The sequence below is a fragment of the Homarus americanus genome, unplaced genomic scaffold, assembly GCF_018991925.1.
Source record: "Homarus americanus isolate GMGI-L3 unplaced genomic scaffold, GMGI_Hamer_2.0 scaffold26351, whole genome shotgun sequence".
Taxonomy (NCBI): Eukaryota; Metazoa; Arthropoda; class Malacostraca; order Decapoda; family Nephropidae; genus Homarus; species Homarus americanus.
In genome coordinates, this window is record NW_024724368.1 from 3,435,257 (window position 1) to 3,455,607 (window position 20,351).

Below are 20,351 nucleotides of genomic sequence, written 5' to 3' on the forward strand. Positions count from 1 at the left end.
TATTTCAAATAAAATAATCTTTAATATAAGGATCAAAATACAAGGAGTTATTCAGTCAAGTAAACCCCAATACAGTACTGTAATGTATCAGGTTGTATGACAACAAAATACAACTACTGTATTGTATCTTGCCATTCATGTCTCAACTGACATAACTGTACAGGTACTGCACTAATTTTGTAAACTGACGAGTGGCTATATGAAAATAACTGCCACTTGTAGGTTCAGAAAAATCTGAAACAAAATACGTTGCTCATTTCAAACCAAATAACAAATACATGAAGTATTACTCACTGTAAAATATCAAACAGTAACCTAAATACTTCAATTCATATCCATAGATAAAAAATTCATACTGATTAAACATCATACGGTAAATTTTATACTGTACAGTATAACTAATTACAGTATACGTAGTCTTATTCGTTTCAAAATTATTTTCCCCTCATGAATTGAATTCCAATAGCCAATAGTCTTATATTAGCATATATTTTCTTTTTATATCTCCACGTTAAGAAAAAATTCTTTTGTACAGTGAAGAATGTAGCTTTAAAAAAAATAAATAAACAAACAAACAAACAAATAAATTGAACATTAGAAAAACAACCATACAAATTAATATTTCTGGAGAGGGAAACTTAGGTAGTCTTTTATTACTGAATATTGTATTTTTCAGATACTGTTCCTACAGATCTGAGTACAGTACACAGATGACAGTCGAGACTATAAGCCTATTACAGCCTACCCTTCCAAAAATCTTTCATTACAAGCAGTTTTTCTTATGATGAAAAAAGAAGAAAAAATCATTAAACCTCATCATGCCAGTATTTACACAAGCTACAACCTACTTTTTGAGCTCGTTAATCTTTTCTAGTAACTTATCGGCATCTTCACCAGTCTTGACACGTATTAGCATCTTGACTGGCTCGGTCGATTTAGACTTTCCATCAAGAGGGGGATTGGGTATACAAGCAATGATCACACCATTCTTACCTGCTCTGATGGCAGGAATAGAAGCATTAAGAATAATATTGAGCAAGATATTACCTAGATTTGTAAGGGCTCTTATAACTAGCTGAGTCTTATCTCCAGCAGGCTTGAGGAACAATGTGCCTATCCCCTTCTCTACATATTCTTCATCTTTCATATAGAATAATTTACACTTCTTTTCATAGAGAGCATCCTCCTCTTTCACCTCATTTATTTCAACTTTGGGTGGCTCATCATTTGGTTCATCTAATCCTTCACTTCTAACACTGCCTCCAGTAGCTGCAGGAGTACTACTACCTTGAAAACTGAAACCGCTGGATGTTGATGAGCTTGTTTCTGAAGGAGTCAGACCACCAAATGAAAATCCCTTACCACTCTTACTAACTGAACCACCAAATATTGAACTTTCTACCTTTTTGTTACTAGTATCAAATCCCCCGTATGTTAAAGGTTTTGTCTCTAAATCCCCAGCTGTCTTCTCTGTTCCTGCTGTTGATGCCCTCGAGCCAAACGTGAAAAGCATTTTATTAGTGTCTGGACTTTTCCCATTAGAGGAGGTACTGGTAGTGGATCCACTGAAAGTAAAATTTTTCGGTGGAACACTCTCCTTGGTTGTCGGTTGTGAAATTAATGGCTTGTTTTCTTTTCCGCTGGCTTCATCCTTTTTGGAGCTATTTGCTGTTCCTACCTCTGAATCACTTTCCCCTCCAGATGCAGGAGGATATTTTCTAGAAAGTTCCTCAAAGTGCTTTTTGTAGTCGTCAAAGACTGGTGACAAATTAACATGTGAATTCTTATCGAGATGTTGTTTGACCCAAAGAAGTACACCTTCATTTAGGGCCTTCAGGTGGGCCAGAAAAATCTTACTACCACCTTTGCCAGATGAATCAGCAATTGTTTTAGTTGGTCCAACACCATTAACTTTACTAGAATCTACTGATATTGGAACAGTACGTGGTAAAATTGGCTGTATGGCTGTTTTGTTATCTTGAAAGGTGGTTGATTTTTGCTGGCAGAATTGGAATGGCTGTATGGGTGATTTGTTATCTGAGGAATTTATTCCAGACGTTGAAGTCAGAGACTTTGTATCAGAAAAAGATGAAGAAAAAACTTCTTTAGGTCGTGCTGGTGGCTCATTTGAAGGAATCTTACTTAGAAAACTAAAAGAGGGTTGACTAGATTCTTTGTTTGCACCAAATCCAGCGAATGAAGGAAATCCTTTAAACACTGAAGATGATGAAGAGTCTTCAACAACACCTCCTCGTCGGCGTGCCTTTTTTATTTGTCGTCCAACCATTTGCTCTGATGATGCTTTACGGAAGGTGCCCATCTCTTCCGGTTCTTCTTCCTCAGCCCAATTCTCATGGTTTAATTCTTTTGATGCACCTCGTTTGGCCATGTTTTCCTGTAAGAAAGAAAATATATTGAGCATGTTTACTTACAAAAAAAAAAAAAAAATCCAAACAGAGGATTGAGGAGTAAAACCCCATTTCATGGCTTGGTGGAGTATGCAATGCCTGACCAAGAGAATGAATGTACTTTACTATCCCTGTTGATAAAAGTTTGCCTCAATACTCTATTGGTAAAGACAATTATCTCATACATTTCTTGAAGTTTGGGAAATGACGGCCATGCAAGGCAGTGTTGACTACAGTTTCCTTGAGCACTTAAGGCAAAGCATTCAGTGTGTCATATATGTGCTATACACAAACTATTCCTTGTTAGCCATCAGACCTTTGGGACCCACTTTCAAATACAATCAGAAAAACTGAACTTATTCCAACAAAATTTAATCTCATACTATATACCGAGTATCCTAATTCTTCTGACCAGTGACCAAATTCACTTGGCAATTAGAAAACCGACCTAATTTCTATTAATGCAGTACGGTATAAGGATCATTCCATCGTGAGGTCCGTTACATGCGGAGACAACTCATTCGTGCATTTCCAGTTATACGGTATTATTATAGTAAAACAGTATAATCAAATGGCATATATTACCAACACTTAGAGTTATATCATGCTGCTAATCAAAATGTCATTGTTATAATATGATTTTATATTTAATTTCAAAGTTACTGTGAGGGTCATTACCACTATGCTATCCATCTAGTCAATCCCACTTGTCCATTTCAACATTTCTGTGAACTGACTGATTCAATTAAAGAGTGCTTCATATCAGTAGTACGTTAATGAATAATGTTCACAACCATACCTGGCAAATTAGATTATGCAATGTTGGTTTGAAATTACTGGGGAAAATGTGACTGAGGTTCGTGATAGGAAAACATGAGGATTGTTACCGTGTAATTACCATTTCTTTTACATGAATTTTAGCAGCAGTAGCAGGATATGATGGCTTCAGTTACGCCAAATCGCAGTCTATAAAAAAGAAAACAATGAACAGCAAAAAACGAAGAACAGAATATGAGTACAACAGAAAGAATGCAATGAAGACAAGAAAAAAGAAGTTCTTGACTGTAAAAACGTGTGACAATATTAAAGTTAAGATGAAAACTTGTTTCTTTGAAGACAATGTAACACCCCATGAGGGCATATTTCACCTTTTTTTTTAATCCAGTCAAAAACAGGTATTTCAGGCATAAAATTAGTGGTCACCCCAAGCGTATTGTTGTGACTGGCGGGCGTGTGGTCCCCTATGTCCACCACCTCGCTCAAGGGAGGGGGAGTGAGCTCCATTGTCTGGATCACTGTTCTCACCGCTAGCCGCCTCAACAATCTCTACATCATCTGGGTCTGTCTCCTCCCCTTTACTGTTTTTGTCACCCGATACTTTATCAGTGCCTCTCAAATAAAGGAACTCTTGATGCATAACACATCGAAGGACATGCACCCATCATGATAACTGGTGGGTAACTGGACTACTAGACTTGAGACAAACATTATGTGCGAGTTGAGTTTCCAAGTAAATAAATATCAGTCAAACTATTCCACAAAAATTAAGGACATGGAGGAACGTCATCCAGACTTTAAGGGGTAATATTGTCACACACGCTTTTACAGCAAAGGTCTTCTTTCTTTAGTGCCGAGACACTGAGCACAGAACACGATATAAATACCTGTAGTGTAAAAATTAGCAATGCCTGTGAGGGTCATTACTACTGCAGCGATAACGGCAACTCACTCTGAACATGTAACAAACCTCAGGGGTCTGTAGGATAGCAAAGCCCCAGAGAGAACATTCCAAGGTCACGTTAGTACAGGTATTGGGAAAAATGCAAAAAAAATTTAGGTTCATTACTTTGGATCTACTGTACTGTACTCGCATTTCAAGCACGTCAATAAAAATCTACACAAGATATTTAAACATTTTAGCAGTGTTTACAACCCAATGGGATCATTGTCATTCGGTACCATGTTATAAAAAGTCCAGACCTACAGATATTTCGCCAAATGATGGATTATAAGTTTTGGCTCTCAAGTTTACATTTTTCATGGAATGACCCATAACTTGAAATAACCTAAAACATAATATATTAACCAATCTTAACTAAACTAACCTTAAATTATGCAAGGTTAAGCCTAAGTTAGCTAGCCTATTAGGTGAAGTTGGGCTATATTATTCTAATTATATTGGGTTAGTTTTCATTTGATGTTTTGGCTTAGTTTTGGTTGTGATAGTGTAAGTTATATTACATACACTTGAGAGGGGTGTTCATGCATACAAGCAAGCATCTGTGGTTCTTCACTGCCTATTAAACTAACAAATATGCATATGTTATACACTAAACGAGGAAGAATGCGATATGGGAAGAGGGGTACAAAGATGTCCTTCACCACAACACACAACTCACTCTCCTCTGCATGTTATGGATGCTTAGGACTTCCCAAAATATTTCCTAAACATTCAAGGTCATTGGATATCCTATACTACACTCTTAGCAGCCTTCACACCCAGTTGAAACCATATTTACAACAGGATTCAGTTGCTGTCCTTGATCCGAAGAAATATTTAGTTAAAAGTCTTCAACTCGAAAGACCTGCTTCATCTTGCAACCAGGGCCCAAGCCTAGTGGATGCTCAAGGACCCAAGATATGATATTCGACACCCCAATGAACTTGGATGTCCGAAAACGGAACTATCTTTTCCTTCTTCTCAAAATCTACTTGTTTGTCAATGCATATGTTGCTTAAATTGCACACATGTAAATGAACTGTTATCTACATTTTTTTAACACTGCAAAATATTTCCTAAACATATTAATAAAAGACTCTTGACTACATGAGTAGCTTCCCATGTACTGTAGGCCTATACAGTACAGTATCCTATATTTGTGTAGGCCCACCAATATGGACTTAAGTATTATGTTGTTTTGATTTAAATTTCTATTGTACTGTACCATTATTATAAAAAATCACTCCTCAATCTTCTCCATTACAACTTCGTGATTCAATCAGTTCAGCTTTTCTATCTTACATACAGTAGTTGACCATAACAAGCTCCCTGCACTCAATACAATTATCAAAACATTATCCTAACCTTTCACATTATATATTTCAAAATTCCTGTTCACTCTCTACAAAGAGTACTGTATCATACACATACACAACTAAAGGCCACATCTCACCATCCAGTGTACTACCATCCTAGGCAAGGTATTAAGTACAGTACTGTATATGCAACAGAAAAATAAGAATAAACTCCAGCAACACATTAAAAAATTAATGTACTGTACACGTGTCTGAGCACGTCACAACACCACCTTTCAGTCATACAAATACAGACTCATAAGTCAGAAAGTAAATAAAAAATTGTAACAAATGAACAAAGCAGAATTTTGTGATACAACTTTTTCAAGCATTTGTGTAAAACGTTTAAAGATTAATACAAACAGCTGAAGAAAGACATCTGATATGATAAAAAAATGTGATGAAAACCTCTCACTGTTTATACTTTAGAATGATGGGAGAGAAGTGGTTAGTGATGGATATATCATGTCACAAGGGAAACGTGGATAAGATCAATCTTGATAAAACTACACTGGAGCCAAAGTTAAAAGTTGGAACTACTCCCTCTCCCTCTTCTTAATTTCTGAGGTTTTCCAGACACTTGAAATGGCATAATTTTGCACCTGAAGCTTGTGCACAGTGGTAAAAGGTGGGGCTGACTGTGAACTAAAATCTTCCATATTTTAGATACAGTAACTACTCAACTTTGATGTTCAGAAAAAGTCTCCCAGAACCTAACCAGCTGTAAACAAATGACCTCTCAGATTTATGAACAATATTTACTACGGTATAATGTATACCATAATGGAAACTATCATAATACAGTTAACACTTGTTATTCGTGGGGGTCAGTTTCCAAGGAATGGAGCAAATAGCCAAAACTGCAAATAACAACTTATACTGTACTACCTTAATGCACTACTGAGTACCTATACCAAACAACTGACCAGCCTCGGCAGCACTCTTCCTCTCTTTTAACTTTTCTAATAATTCAACTTTCTTTGTTAGGTTCATCACTGACTTCTGCCTTTTACATTTCACTCCACTAGCATCACTAGCACTGACACTAGGCAGCCTTTTAGGGGCCATTTCACACAGAAACACAATAGTCTTGACAGTACAACATGAGATGCTGCGTCACAGGCAATGGTTGAGCATGAACAGAGGAAGAGAAGACGCTGCGGGCGCGTGGGGCGACTCGTTACGCTGCAGGGAAAAGGCTTACAAGCTACCCACCATAGCCACCATCTGCTTGCTGCAAATCGCAAACCCGTGAATGGCAAGGGTCTACTGTAATCCTTTTCCATAATTAAATCATTATTTCTTTACCATAATGCATTTGGGAGAAATCCGAAGTAATTTTTGTAAATGTTCTATACATACATTATGCTGACTATAGACCTGATTATTGTGAAGCACAGTGATTCACCCCATATGACCTGATGTGTGTATAAAGCCTATGTGCGTTTAAGAATGTCTGTTGTTTCCTGGTACGTACCTGTGCATGTAGGACTAAACGGTACAATAAAATATATTTCTATACAATATATACATGACTTAGTAAAGTTGTAAGTGGTTCTCTGCTATATGTCATGCTTATCCCTGTACAGAACCTACCTTTGAGGGTGTACAATAAGTAATTGTAGATAAGAGTTTGCATGTGTGTTTATGTATGAAACTGTGTCTGCATGTTTATTTTTGTACATTATAACAAATCAATGCAGTACACACACAAAAAAACACCACACACACACACACACACACACATGTCTTTAAATAATATTCATTGTACTTTAGATCAAAGTTTCATTACCTGAGTATGAAGAGTTTTGAAGAACAAGGAAGAACCTAAGCCAGATTACCTAAAGGCTTAACTTCAAACATGGGTCATGAAACTGACTGACAGTTGGTCTGCAGCTCACACCTCACAGCTTCACCTAAAAAACAAATATCATACAGTTAAACCATGTAAATGACACCTTTGATATGATACAACTTAAACTACGATACAGAGGACTGTTAATGACTTGCTAACTTAAGATCCTCAACTGTCAAGATATAAACTAAATTTGGAATAATGGAAAGTAGCTACCAGCCAGAATAATACAGTATATCTAGTAGAGTACAGTACTGCATCTGTCATTTGTGAGTTGTTATGGACTTGGCAGGTCTAGAACACAGTTGGAACAAGATGGGTTATATATCTATATGGATTTGCTATTCATAAACTGGGTGAAGGGAAAAAGGAAGGTGGATGGAGGCAAACCATACACAGATAATGAAAAAGAAAAAAGGAGAGAGAATGACATAAGAAAAAGAGGGGAACAAAAGCTCATAGGTAATAAATCCTAGAAAATTAATCAATGTAAACTTATATCAACTGTGTAATGAGGTCAAAAGTGGGGATCAGCTGAATAATAATGGTAGTTATGTGTCCTATAAATAGATATAATTAAATTATAATAGATTGCCGATGATTATATATATAGTATAATATAAATTCTAAGTAGCATTGAACATAAGCTTACAAAAACATTCTGGTTCAAATATAGTTAACCCAAGCAAGTTTGGAAAAAGCCATAAAACAGTAAAGATGATGATAACTACAGTAAATGGTGTACATATACTGCATAGAATGTAGACATATGTAGCCCTATCTGCCTAAAATAATACAGTACACTTTAAATGTGGCTGTCACTCCTTGATCCAATGGCTAAAGCAAGGAAGTGGTGTTGGTCAGCATAAAAATTACATACTGTACTCAAATATTACTATGCAAGTCCTATATGAAAGTACATAGGATGACCTTGAAGTTATCAGTCAAGCCTTAAAACTAAGGTTCAGCATATCAATAGAAAATCCATCGCCACACAAAACGTCCACAAACCAGTTTTCAAAAGTTGCAGTTGTAATGACATCCAAGATTTTGCATTATACCACAGTTGATCATACAAACCAGACCACAAACAGGATATTTTAGCAAAGAATCTTAAAGGCTTTGGGATTTGGGGATTAGTACAGAAGTTATGTCATACTGTATTGTGATGGCATTCTTAAAGTACCAGATAGTACTGCTACATTACATTGCATATTTTATCAATTGTAAAATGAACCAAACTAACACCTACCTAAACACACTAAACCTACTTTACGACACCAAATCTAACCTAAACTATATAGTACTTATGGTAAAGGCTACTTATTACTGATGTTAAGTTGGAAAAGTCTTGTATTCTGATATTAGTCAATAGTTGTAGTTTCCAACCTAACTTAACATCCCGGCTACAATGCCTCCGGTCTACCCTGCCGGAAAATCCCAGCTCGGTTACCACTTCCTAACAATGTTGCCAACACCTTGAGGTTCCTCAGACCTACACAGGCAATGAAATTACCCTACATTGCCCTTATGAAGTTTGCACATAAAATCTTGCTTCTGATTACCCTACATTTTGCCCTCCTTGTAAAATTACCCTACAGCCCTACAAGCCAAGCAAATAAGCTGAATTGCCCTACAGTTAGCAAAATTACTTCCTGTAGTGTACTACTGTTTAGGTGAGGCTCAAGTTAACATAGGTTAGTTTGGTTCACTTTATGAGCAATAACTTGTATAACAATATACAACACTTTGTTCCAGTCTCGTCGGATGTCAACAACAGCACTCCTTATTTTACACCCTTTAAATATAAGATTACCCACATCTTCTATTGATAAAAGTGTAGGAGACGATTAGCACCCGAACGCATTTATTTATTTCGTTCATATTTTCCACAGTTGTTCTTTGGATGATATTAACTAATAAAATCTATGTGACAACTTTTTATTTTAATTATTTTTTCTCTATCTACCATCATAAATCACCTGTAGTGGGCAGGGCATGAAGGATGAGGGAACTGCAGGGTAAAAACAGTGAACTGATCATAGGACAATAAAATCAAATCTCAATGTGTTTTGCACGAGAAGAAATTTAATATTTACCATAAATATTTTGCCGAAAAAGCTGGCTTCCCGACGCGTATTGTCATCCAAGCATACACAAATAAATTTTGTTTCGGGTCTCGTTTAAATTGGCAATAAATGAAGTAACATCTCATCGAGGGTTTTAATTCCTTAAACATGGGCTTGAATGTCTTCTTTTTGTAGCACAAGAGGTTCTTATACCCATTCTATTTATAAATGCTGAGGATCATATTGTTTAAACTGACTCCCATATTACAGGCATGGAGTCATTTCCAACACCTTAAGCATTGCACTGGTTAATAAATGAACTGTATGTTTGTATACTTATTGTTATTTCTCAAGGAGGAAGACTGTCAGGTGTTTGGTATCATCACAAGTTATCTCTGCTTGTGAAGGATGAAGACCATCTCCAATTCATCTGTGAACAATGAGTCGTTGGCAAGATGTGCAAGTGTTCAAAATGCATCAGAGAACCAACAGTGAAGAAGAAATGTGTGTTTAAGTACAACCACCGAGCTTACTTTCATGTCCACAAAAAGTTTAAAATTACACTACGCCGGTTCAAGATACAGTAGTTGCTTTCATTAGTAACCAGATATCAGAGTAAGTTGTTTCTGCCTAATATGTCGGGGAATCTGGAAGTTAGCTAAGGTTAGATTGTTTTCTTTGTTTAGGGGTATATTTTTACTTTCAAACACGGGAATCTTTGGAATTTTATCTTTGACATGACAGCTTCGATAATTCTAAGAAACTTTTCATCTACGACATTTCCCTCACAAATGACCTGACCTAACATAACCACGTGGGACCCAGTGGCATATATACCATAGGTCATTTGCGAGGGAAACATCATAGAAGAAAGGTGTCTTAGAATTGCCAAAACTAACTATATTATGGATAAAATTCCTAAGATTCCCATGTTGTCCAAAGGTAATATAACTGGGTTAGGTTATTTAGTTCAGGTTGGGTTAGGTTATTTAGTTCAGGTTGGGTTAGGTTATTTAGTTCAGGTTGGGTTAGGTTATTTAGTTCAGGTTGGGTTAGGTTATTTAGTTCAGGTTGGGTTAGGTTATTTAGTTCAGGTTGGGTTAGGTTTTGTATATTCTCGTTTCAATTTTCGTGTCCGGTAACAGAGAAACAATACCTCCAGAAATTTTGGCTGACTTCCATAAATTCTATATGGTGATAACCGTCTCCTACACCCTTACCCTTCTATTAATGGCATAATATGTTGAAATCCGGCACAACTCTCTCATATAGTAACAAAATAATTATATTATTGTAAATTTACTCTTAATATTCAGGGGGGACATAATACTTAAAGGGTCACAGAGGTCATTTATGTTATGTAGATAATATGTCAGTTATGAGCATTAATTTCGTATAAAGGTATAATTGTTTCGTATTGTATTTTCACTTAACCTCTAAAACGAAGTACATATTATTATTATTATCCGGAGGCCTTTAGTTATGGACTACCGTAAATTATATTTCCCAAGACGGCCCGTGTCAGTTAATATAACACCAAAATCACTGTCAATTCTATCGAGTGGTATATTAGTGCACACATTATCGACGCTAGATTCTCGCCTTTCTGTTAATGTAAGAGAAATATAAAGATTTTTAAAATATCCCTCACTAACTTGACACGGTCTGTCCACTTCAGTTGACCTTCCCTCACACCATTTACCTTACTACAGACTACACAAAGTAATTGGTTAATCTACAACAATTCGACAGTTTACAGCCGTTGTTATCTAAACCAGGTAATTAATGTTAACTACTGCAGCAAGTAATAGAAGGATGCCTTACCAAATTCAACTAATAGCCCAATGGTGGCCTACACATGTGATGGTCTACTTCAGGGTTATGTACAAAAAAGGATTTAAGTAATTTCATAAGTGTTTTATAGAAATAAATCAAATGACTTCTAGATTTTAAAAACTTAATCTATATATTATCTCTTTCCTTTTTAGTACTCCTATTTTCTTAATACTGCCTAAATAACTAGACAACGGTGAAATTATTCGACCATTTGTAATACGGATCTACGACTCAAGCTGTCGTTGGTCAAAGGTGTTGGAATCTGTTTTAAAGGGTCTGAGAAGAGGATTGGAACCTAATATTATATTATTAAAAACACCAAACTATCATTGATAACAACAAATAAAACACTAATGAGAATTACAATCTTCATAAATGATGAATATTTTTCTTAAAGGTGTCCTAGTTCGAGAAGTTGAGATGTATATGTAAAATTCTAAGCCGAAGAGAAAGCTTCGCGCCATCCCATCCCGTAAGCCATTGTGTGGAATCTAAATATAATGATATTTTTTTATTTTCTATAACGTAATGAAACTTAATGTTGACATCCATTATGGATTATTAATGGCAAAGATATAAGCTCACCAATCCTGGGTGTGACATATCTTTACTATTCAATGTTAGAGATGTATACAAACTCTATAAAATGCATTTATTAATTTCAAATCATAATTGTTATGCAATTTCAAAATTATTATTATATGGGAGCTTTTGTGTAGTAACGCTCTTCAAAAAATATCATTAAAAATTAAAGTAATTGCTTTTTTCTAGAGTTTGTTCTACTCCCAAAAGCGCACGGAGTTGCGAGGTGTTCCAATAATAACTTCATTTCCGAAACCTGTGCAAGTTTATCTCCTCATTTAAGAGATTCTTACAAGTGTTTACAACTTATAACTGGGTGAAGAAGGGCTTTGACAGACCACTGAAATGGACCTTCAAACTCTACAATATCAGATGTGGCTGGCAGTTAAAAAACACCAGGTATGTTGTGTTTTCGACGTAAATAAAACTATACTTGTATAAAGTTCGCTACTCACGTTCACCAGAGTGTATTGATTGTTGAGGACTGTTGTTCTTTGAAGACTTTTATGTAGGGTAGAGTGTATGATATAGTTAAATAAGTATTATAATTAATATTCTAGTTATAAATTAGCCAAAATAATAGTGCAAAGCATTAAATAGAGCATGTTGTGTAAGGGTAAAGTGTGAGTGCGCCAGTAAGCCATGTGTTCGTGTGTGTTCGTGAGACCTACCGTGGGAGATGAACTTGACACCCAAAGAGATTATTTTAAACTGTATGATTAATATAGATCTAACAATATTTAAAATAAAAACTCAATAATGTGTAGGGGGCATTACACGATTAGGTGGTTTAAATTACAATTTATTTGATATAGTAAGAGATATTTTATTCATAAATCCCGTGTAGGAGTTGCAAGTTTGCAAGTTTGAATGATGAAAGGGTGCGTGCGCGAGAAGTCTTGGATTGTGTATTGATTTCGTCAAGATTACCAGATTACTGTTTAATAGGACACTTTGGCTTATATACATATAAGTTGGGTGAATTATATTAGTATATACGTAGTCGTAGCGTTCTTTAGAGTTACGTTAATTGTGTGTAGCTTATAGTTTGACAAGTAGGGTCCCCAAAGCAACTCAAGCATTAAAATGTTATCTCTGTTTACTCTTATCATGCACCATTAAACAGGGTAATTATAAAACACCATTTATACCTTTTTTATACGTGTGAACAATAATATACTTTTTTATTCACATCTATTATTTAAAATGTATCAGGAAACTAAAGACAATGGAGTTTTATTTGATTATAACGAAAAATAAAGTAAATTGATTTAGCATTAGATACTGTATAACTATTAAGTGTATTTTGTTAACAATGGCAATAATTCACCAAGGTTGATGACACACCGGGGAAAGCATTTCATTCCTTTACAAATTATGCTTGCAGAGTTTGAGGAATAATTTATTTTTGCCTCTTTAAATACGTTAGATTAATATTTCTGCTTTACCATTAATACATGAGCGTCATCTAAATAGTGGTGCAAAGGTAGGTAGAGACACTCATTCCTCAACACTTGGAGTGAGGAATATATGCAGCATACTGTGGCGGTATACTGTGGTGTGGCGGCCCGTGCGATGGCGGGCTAGCCCGGTCGCCAGATGCTTCCATTCACGTACCACAGTATCATTTACCTTTGGTTAATAACCCATCTTTATATTGTGTTTATTTATTCATCCTGATAACAAATTAGTTATATTTATTTTAAAATACTACATGATTGTAAAATATTAGGATAAAAGGTCTTGTTTAACAAAGGTCACAATAACGAGGTTGTTGGATGAAGGCTGGTCGACTCTGCCTCCGTACCATTCTGCAACCTACAAATATTTTCTGATTATTGACAAGTGTGTAGCAAACGGTATCATTTTCAAGGGTTAGAATTAGTTTAGATCATTGGAATTATTTAAAGTTGTGTAGTGGGTAGAATATGCTTAAATTTTGTTCATACTTTTTTTTTAAATGTCATATTCTACAAATAGTTTCCTACTAATCTTGCAACAGGATAGAAATTTGCCATCCTTTTACCTCTTAGTTGCAATAGCCACGTTGTTGTAATCATTGGTCATTTAATTGATTAGTGATTTTGTTTTTAGTTTTTAGGGTAAAGATTAACTGTGTTTCATGAAAATCGCAATTTTATTCTTTAATTCTGTACACCCCAGGGCAACAAATTTTGTGCAAGACCATGCGGTCAAGCGGAACTTGAATTTGGACGAGGCAAAAACCGTGGGTGTTAGCGCCCGCTAAATGTGGGCGTCGTACTAGAGGTATAACCTGATTATCGAGTGTCAGCCAGTAGTGACGTAGTTAATGATTAGTAGATGGTGTCTGACGGGATTATCGAGACAATGGTATTAATTGTGAGACTAAGGCAGAGTTAGGAGAAGAAGTTCGGAATAAGGTCTGTATCCTAAACTAATGCTGGCAGCAGGAACGTTAGGCTATACGTATCAACCGACCGCAAGTCCACGTCGACAGTACTTCTGCGGGAAGAAAGAGATGTTAGTAATGGTTCCTATGAGTAGAACGTGTACTATAGCGTGCGGTCTACAAGATATTTAGGTTAAGTTAGATTAGGTTAGGTCAGGTCAGGTAAAGATATTTTTGCAGACCGCATGTTATACTGTAGTAGCACTACGTATCCTTTTTCGGTAGCAGAGGCGGGATGTTAATATTAAGGATTGTTCAGCAATCTTTCAGGGTTTTTTCTACTCACCCAGTGTATGTTCTTGTAGAAAATCCGATCAAACTGACCTGCTTTTGTCGGAATTACTTCTCCGAGTTACAGTACATGTAAACATGAAATAAGTCAACGATTCTCTGATCTGGAGGTCGTCTGACGAACTTTTTAAATTAATAAAAGATAGGGGGGATGTTAGATTATTAACATATCTATAAAACATATAGTTCATCATATAACATAAGGAACACCGTGGCTAATCGTACGGATAAATCTTTTCAGATCTCAATAGGTTAGGTTAAGTTTCTCGAGAATCACTCATTTCTCGGCCATCGTGAGAGAAATCGTGACGATTTTTTGTCCGCATGATTACCTCGACCTATAAAGAACAGTACAAGTCACCGCTTACGCTACAGGTTAGTACTGTAGTGACGAGTGAGAGAACAACTTAAGGGAAATAAAGCAACAAAACAGTAGGATGAGTCTACAGGACAGCCCGTAGACACCCACAGTACTGCTTGACGCCTAACGACAAAGGCTTTTATGTAGATATCTATAGACACCAGAAATGCTCATCTTCCGGTGTTGTTGCTCGCGCTTTCGCACGACGGTCGATATGCAGCTGACCACAGGACAATATTACGAAGTTAACAACGTTAGGTGTTAACATGTCCTGCACTGTATTATTTGACAATGAAGGGCTTTTCTTTGATCTAGAGTTCGAGTATGTGTAAAGTCTGATATTTGTCACTTCAGGGGCAGGATAATACCTATAACTTTTAATCAGTGCTCTTACTCGAAGTTCCGACATATTAGTATCATGCTTAACTTAACCAAACCATGGAAAGGCAAATTATTTTAAATTTCCAATAACATAATTTTTATCGAAATCGAGATTGCAAAACAATAAAAAAAAGATGAGTAATCTTGACTAGATTCAGCGTGCGTGTTTACTTTTTCATTGTTTTATTGACAAGTGGCTCGCCATTTCTTAATGTAACTGGACATGAATGTTTTTACAGTTGCGTTTAGCCAGATGACGGCAGCGAGCATTTGTTGGCTGATGGGGAGGTGGGAGAAAGCGTTGAACATCTTTAGAGATGATGAGCTGTTACTGATCAGGAAGTGCCGTCCGTCGGTAGGTGTGGCCGTGGGGATGCGCCTTTATGGACACCCACAGTGTCGATGCAGGAGGCCCAGTTGTGGACTCGGATCTTCCGGGTATTCTCCCTGCGTGTTTGGTGCTCGGGATCCACACTTGTCCCGGCCTTTCCCAGTGTTAACAATACCCATGTAGTTGACAAGATTCAGATTTGTCCCATGTAGGGGGGGGGGGTTATAAATTATTGGGACAGCCCATTGTATCGTGAGAAAGGGGAAGCACATGTCCTCCCCTTATTTTCTGTGGTGGTATAAATGGTACGTCTAGTACAATGGTTCTCAACCTGGGGGCCATGGCCCCCAAGGGAGCCACGGCAAGAATTTAGGGGAGCCACGGCGAGCTGTTATAAATTGTACGTTTCCAAATAACGTTGGGAATCTGAATTAAACAAAACTTGTATTACTTATTTTGACTTGACAGAAGAGAATTTTCATTCTTTTTTGTCATTTTGTTTAATCATAACGACAATACAATTTTAATATTTGCATACTCTGATGCTAATTTATTTTTTATTTTTTTACGAATTATTTAAGATTTCACAGGTCCAGTCCCTGTCTGTGTGACAGGCGCTGGACCGAGCTGCTGAACTGACTTGATCAGTACGTGTCCGTGTGTCATCCCTTTGCAAGTGGTGATAGGACCGAATGATCTCAATCTGGCCTGGGATACCATCACGAAAACAGTGGAGTGTATTGTCTCTGAGCCATATATTGTGTTTGAGCTTGACTCAAGCATAATATGCACCGTAATTGGTGTTACTTATTTTGTTTCGTAATTCATGTGGTCGCTGCTTTACGTGGGTGAAATATTTGTACACTTCCTTTATTAATTTTTTCCTTATTTATTGGTGCCATTGTTGTTCATACTCATTCTTTACTTATATAATCCTACCATTTTTACTGCTAAATTGGTATGACTCACTATTCTCATTTTTCCAAGTTGGGCAGTGCTTGTCAAAGGAGGCGTGTTCTTGCTTACAGGAAGTACACTTCAGCTTGCTCGCTTGAGTGTGAATGTGTTTTTTTTTACGGGGGTTAGCCCACCCGGGCACAGGTCACTGACCCACATCAGGGCCTGGGGGGCGAAAATGTAATAATAATAATACTAATAATAATAATAATAATAATAATAATACAGTAATAATAAAGAACCATAAAGAAATACAAAAATGAAAAAAAAGATCAAAAGTGAGAAACAATACTGTATATGTATGTTGTGTTGTTAATAGTAAGTGAAACAATTGAGACCCTGCAATTGTGTGTAATTGAGGCAGAAAGTCAGATCAGCAACCTGAGACTTGGTCACAATTTTTGTGATGCCATACAGCAGCAGGGTCTACCATAGACAACACATTATGCTTCCAATATCTTCCCGGGCGGTAGTACCTCCCTGTTTGGTAGCTGCCTAATAATGTGAGTGTGCATGGGCGTGTATGTATGTGAATGTGTGTGTGTGTGTTTGCCATTCTAACTCTTGTCCTATTTATCTGTCCTTCTTTATCATTCTTTAGTCTTTATCACTTGTCTGTTTGTTCTGGGAGAAAAATGAAGGCGGCCACGAGGATGTTGAAAATTCCTCAAGGGGGGAATGGAGTGAAAAAGGTTGAGGACCACTGGTCTAGTAGATCACCCGGGTCTGGTGCATCAATACCATTACACTTGTCGATGATATATTTCGCGTTTATTGAAAACTTCCCACTAACAAAAAATAAATAAACTTTAGTGTACTTCTATTTAGAGTAGAATAAAAAAAATACAGCTAATAGTCATGAATACAGCTACCCTATGTGTGTTGACATAAAATCATTGTGCGTGTATCAATTATTCTAGTTAATGGATAAGCTGATTGATGTTTACACTCACATTGAAAACCTAGATTAACACACGAGCAGTATCTCGCTATACCAATAGAAGCACACAATCAGTGAAAAATACAGTGTTGTATGTCATATTACGCTCACACAGGTATATCCAAATGTTTCCTTATCACGCAATGCTGCCAAATCACAATACGTAAGAAATACTCAGGAGTAAATAAATTAAACAAAAATGACAGGAACCTCAGGAATGTCTTAAGCTATTTCTTCTCGACCGTGTTTACGTTAGAACCACGCTCAGAAGAACCAGTACTTTCGCAGAGGAACTTTAGGAAACTACTGCACGAATGTATTATTTATAATTTAGATAATGAGTTGAAGAAACGTAAGATTGTGGCTGACAAATCCACAGGCTCAGATACAATAAAGAATAGGACTTTAAAACCGGGATGTCACAGTGTAAACAAAACACGAGTAGTGTTGGGGTGAGGTTGTTGATATATATATATATATATATATATATATATATATATATATATATATATATATATATATATATATATATATATATATTTTTTTATATACAGGGATTAGCCCACCCGGGCACAGGTCACTGATCCACATCGGGGCCTGGGGGGCGAAAATGTAATAATAATAATAATTCATAGTAAATAAAAATAAAATTTATAATAAAAAATAAAATAATGATGCTAATAATGATGCTAATAATAATAATAATAATAATAATAATAATAATAATAATAAATACAAAAATGAAAAAAAAGATCAAAAGTGAGAAACAATACAGTATATGTATGTTGTGTTGTCAATTGTAAGAGAAACAATTGAGACCCTGCAATTGTGTGTAAATGGGGCAGAAAGTCAGATCAGCAACCTGGGACTTGGTCACAATTTTCGTGATGCCATATGGCAGCAGGGTCTACCATTAGACAACACATTATGCTTCCAATATCTTCCCTGGCGGTAGTACCTCTCTGTTTGGTAGCTGCCTACTAAATACGACTCGTATTTAGCGCCCAACCCTTTTTCAAGTTTTCAGTCTTCATAGTGGCAACAAGCGGTAGTTATATGTTGTACACTGGAGAGACATGAGAGAATGAGCGGGATTATTTTTATATCTTAATTGAGTATTTAAACATACTGTATGCTTTTAGTCTCTCCCCTACTAATAATCATCCTTCATGTTATTTTTGTGATTTTCTCCTCCGGGTCATGTAAATTTATTGTCTGCTCTGACCTACTGTACAGTATGATAAACCAGTCTGGTTCTTTAGGAGGAAATTAACATACTGGCTCTTAATCCTGCCCCCCCCCCTCCCCACCCGACTCAACCAAACTTTCATCGAAGTTTAGAACTATCCTTCAGAACCTGCCCCCGATTCTTTTCTCATTAACTAGGGGAAAGTACACATGAGGATGCGCTCTGACAGTATGGCCTGTACTCAAGTTTGTCTGACCCATTGGAATATACGAGTGTTCCTAGGGCGTCAAGTCATGCGGATCTGGCGTTATACACAGTTCACCAGAGTTAGGTTGAGTTAGGATTGATGCATCTGTCGCTGTTGTCAGGATATCTGTAAGCTAGTTAGGATTTTATGAAAGCTCTTGTGAATATTATACGACTATTATTACTTTTAAACACAGGCTAGCTGGCTCATATTGAGGAGGGTAATGGACTATATTGTCACGGGCGGGGTAATAAGAGGTTGAAGCAAAAGTGACAGAAGCAGGCTTGGTGAGCGGTGACACAGGATGCAAATGGAAGATTAGTAGTCAGCTGATCTATGTATAACACACTGGTCTAGTGAACGATTGCCAGAAAAAGATGTTAGTGACTGAGCTTGGAAGAATGTGTGCTATGAGAAAGTTGGTAATGAATGTGAATACAAATAGTGATAAAATGAGTAAAGAAGAGTCGTAAGGAGAATTCACTGTTAGTTCTAATGGAAATAGAATGACGTGGATATCCCCTTCAGTACCCAGGAATCACCATCATTCTTCTTGTATTATAACATTGAACCTCGAGACTTCTCACAAACCCACCCATATAGAATCTCTTTATCTCTTTGTCGGTGTCCTGGCGTCGTTGTCTTCCATCTGTGCTGCCATAAATCATTTCTAAGTAGTACCTCACTTAACATAAACATTATCCACTCGTATCTCCAGAGTCCAGACACCTTTACATCCCACACGTTTCCTCATTCCTTTCTTTATCATTTCTCCGAATTCCTGCTGCTCAGTCGTGATCTGTCGTTGCTGTGAAATAATAGCCTGTCAGAGTTGCACGTCCATTACACCTGAGTTGGGAAAAACACTTCATCTTTCACTTGAAGCACATAACCCTAACCCAATTTTAACTATACTGTACTTGTCAGCCCACACACAATACACCAACAGTTTCCACTCACCTTGTTTTTTTATATAATAGTTTCACAGTCACAAGTTATTGCTTTCATTTCACGTATTGATCCATGCATAGAGCCGACAAATAACCAGGGTGACATCGCAGAACTCAAACACGCTCCACTAGGTACAGTATTTCAAACAGTTTGCTCACAACACCGTAAATTTGGTCGCGTGTGTAAAATATTTCTAGCAACCTTCAGTTAACAAGGTCAATACTTCTCGTGAGCCCTCCTGCTTACATGCTCATGTTTCAAAATTCCTAACCTTATATTGAAATTGAAATGATTAAATACGTTGTTTACAGGTACAAAAATGAAGAAAACAAATAGATAAAAAATTACACCTTTACTTTTTATTGGTGATTTTTTAACCAACACACATACCAAGGGATAACTGAGTGTGTGTGGGGATGGTGGAAAATATAAATCATTGATGTAAAA

General features: G+C 36.6%; 2 protein-coding genes across 6 annotated transcripts in view; one reads left to right on the top strand and one right to left on the bottom strand.

The window, feature by feature from the left end:
- On the bottom strand, positions 1 to 12,302 carry LOC121864167 (nuclear pore complex protein Nup50-like). Of its 5 annotated transcripts, XM_042363154.1 has the most exons (5): positions 11,232 to 11,271; positions 9,744 to 9,837; positions 7,276 to 7,399; positions 3,307 to 3,374; positions 1 to 2,395 (listed from the first exon to the last, which is right to left on the bottom strand). In XM_042363154.1, exons 4-5 carry the CDS (start codon positions 3,307 to 3,309, stop codon positions 845 to 847), a joined length of 1,554 nt encoding a protein of 517 aa, XP_042219088.1. In that variant the 5' UTR covers positions 3,310 to 3,374; positions 7,276 to 7,399; positions 9,744 to 9,837; positions 11,232 to 11,271; the 3' UTR covers positions 1 to 844. The 5 variants fall into 5 exon arrangements, with proteins under 5 accessions (XP_042219088.1, XP_042219090.1, XP_042219089.1 ...); XM_042363156.1 differs by lacking the exons at positions 9,744 to 9,837; positions 11,232 to 11,271 and adding an exon at positions 12,281 to 12,302; XM_042363155.1 differs by lacking the exon at positions 9,744 to 9,837 and having other exon boundaries at positions 11,232 to 11,292.
- The window catches only part of LOC121864166, a 21,031-nt gene continuing 12,721 nt past the window's right edge, over positions 12,042 to 20,351 (top strand). Inside the window, exon 1 of the mRNA XM_042363153.1 lies at positions 12,042 to 12,224. Coding sequence (XP_042219087.1) covers positions 12,171 to 12,224 — 54 coding nt within the window. The 5' untranslated portion in view covers positions 12,042 to 12,170. The remainder of the gene's footprint in view (positions 12,225 to 20,351) is intronic.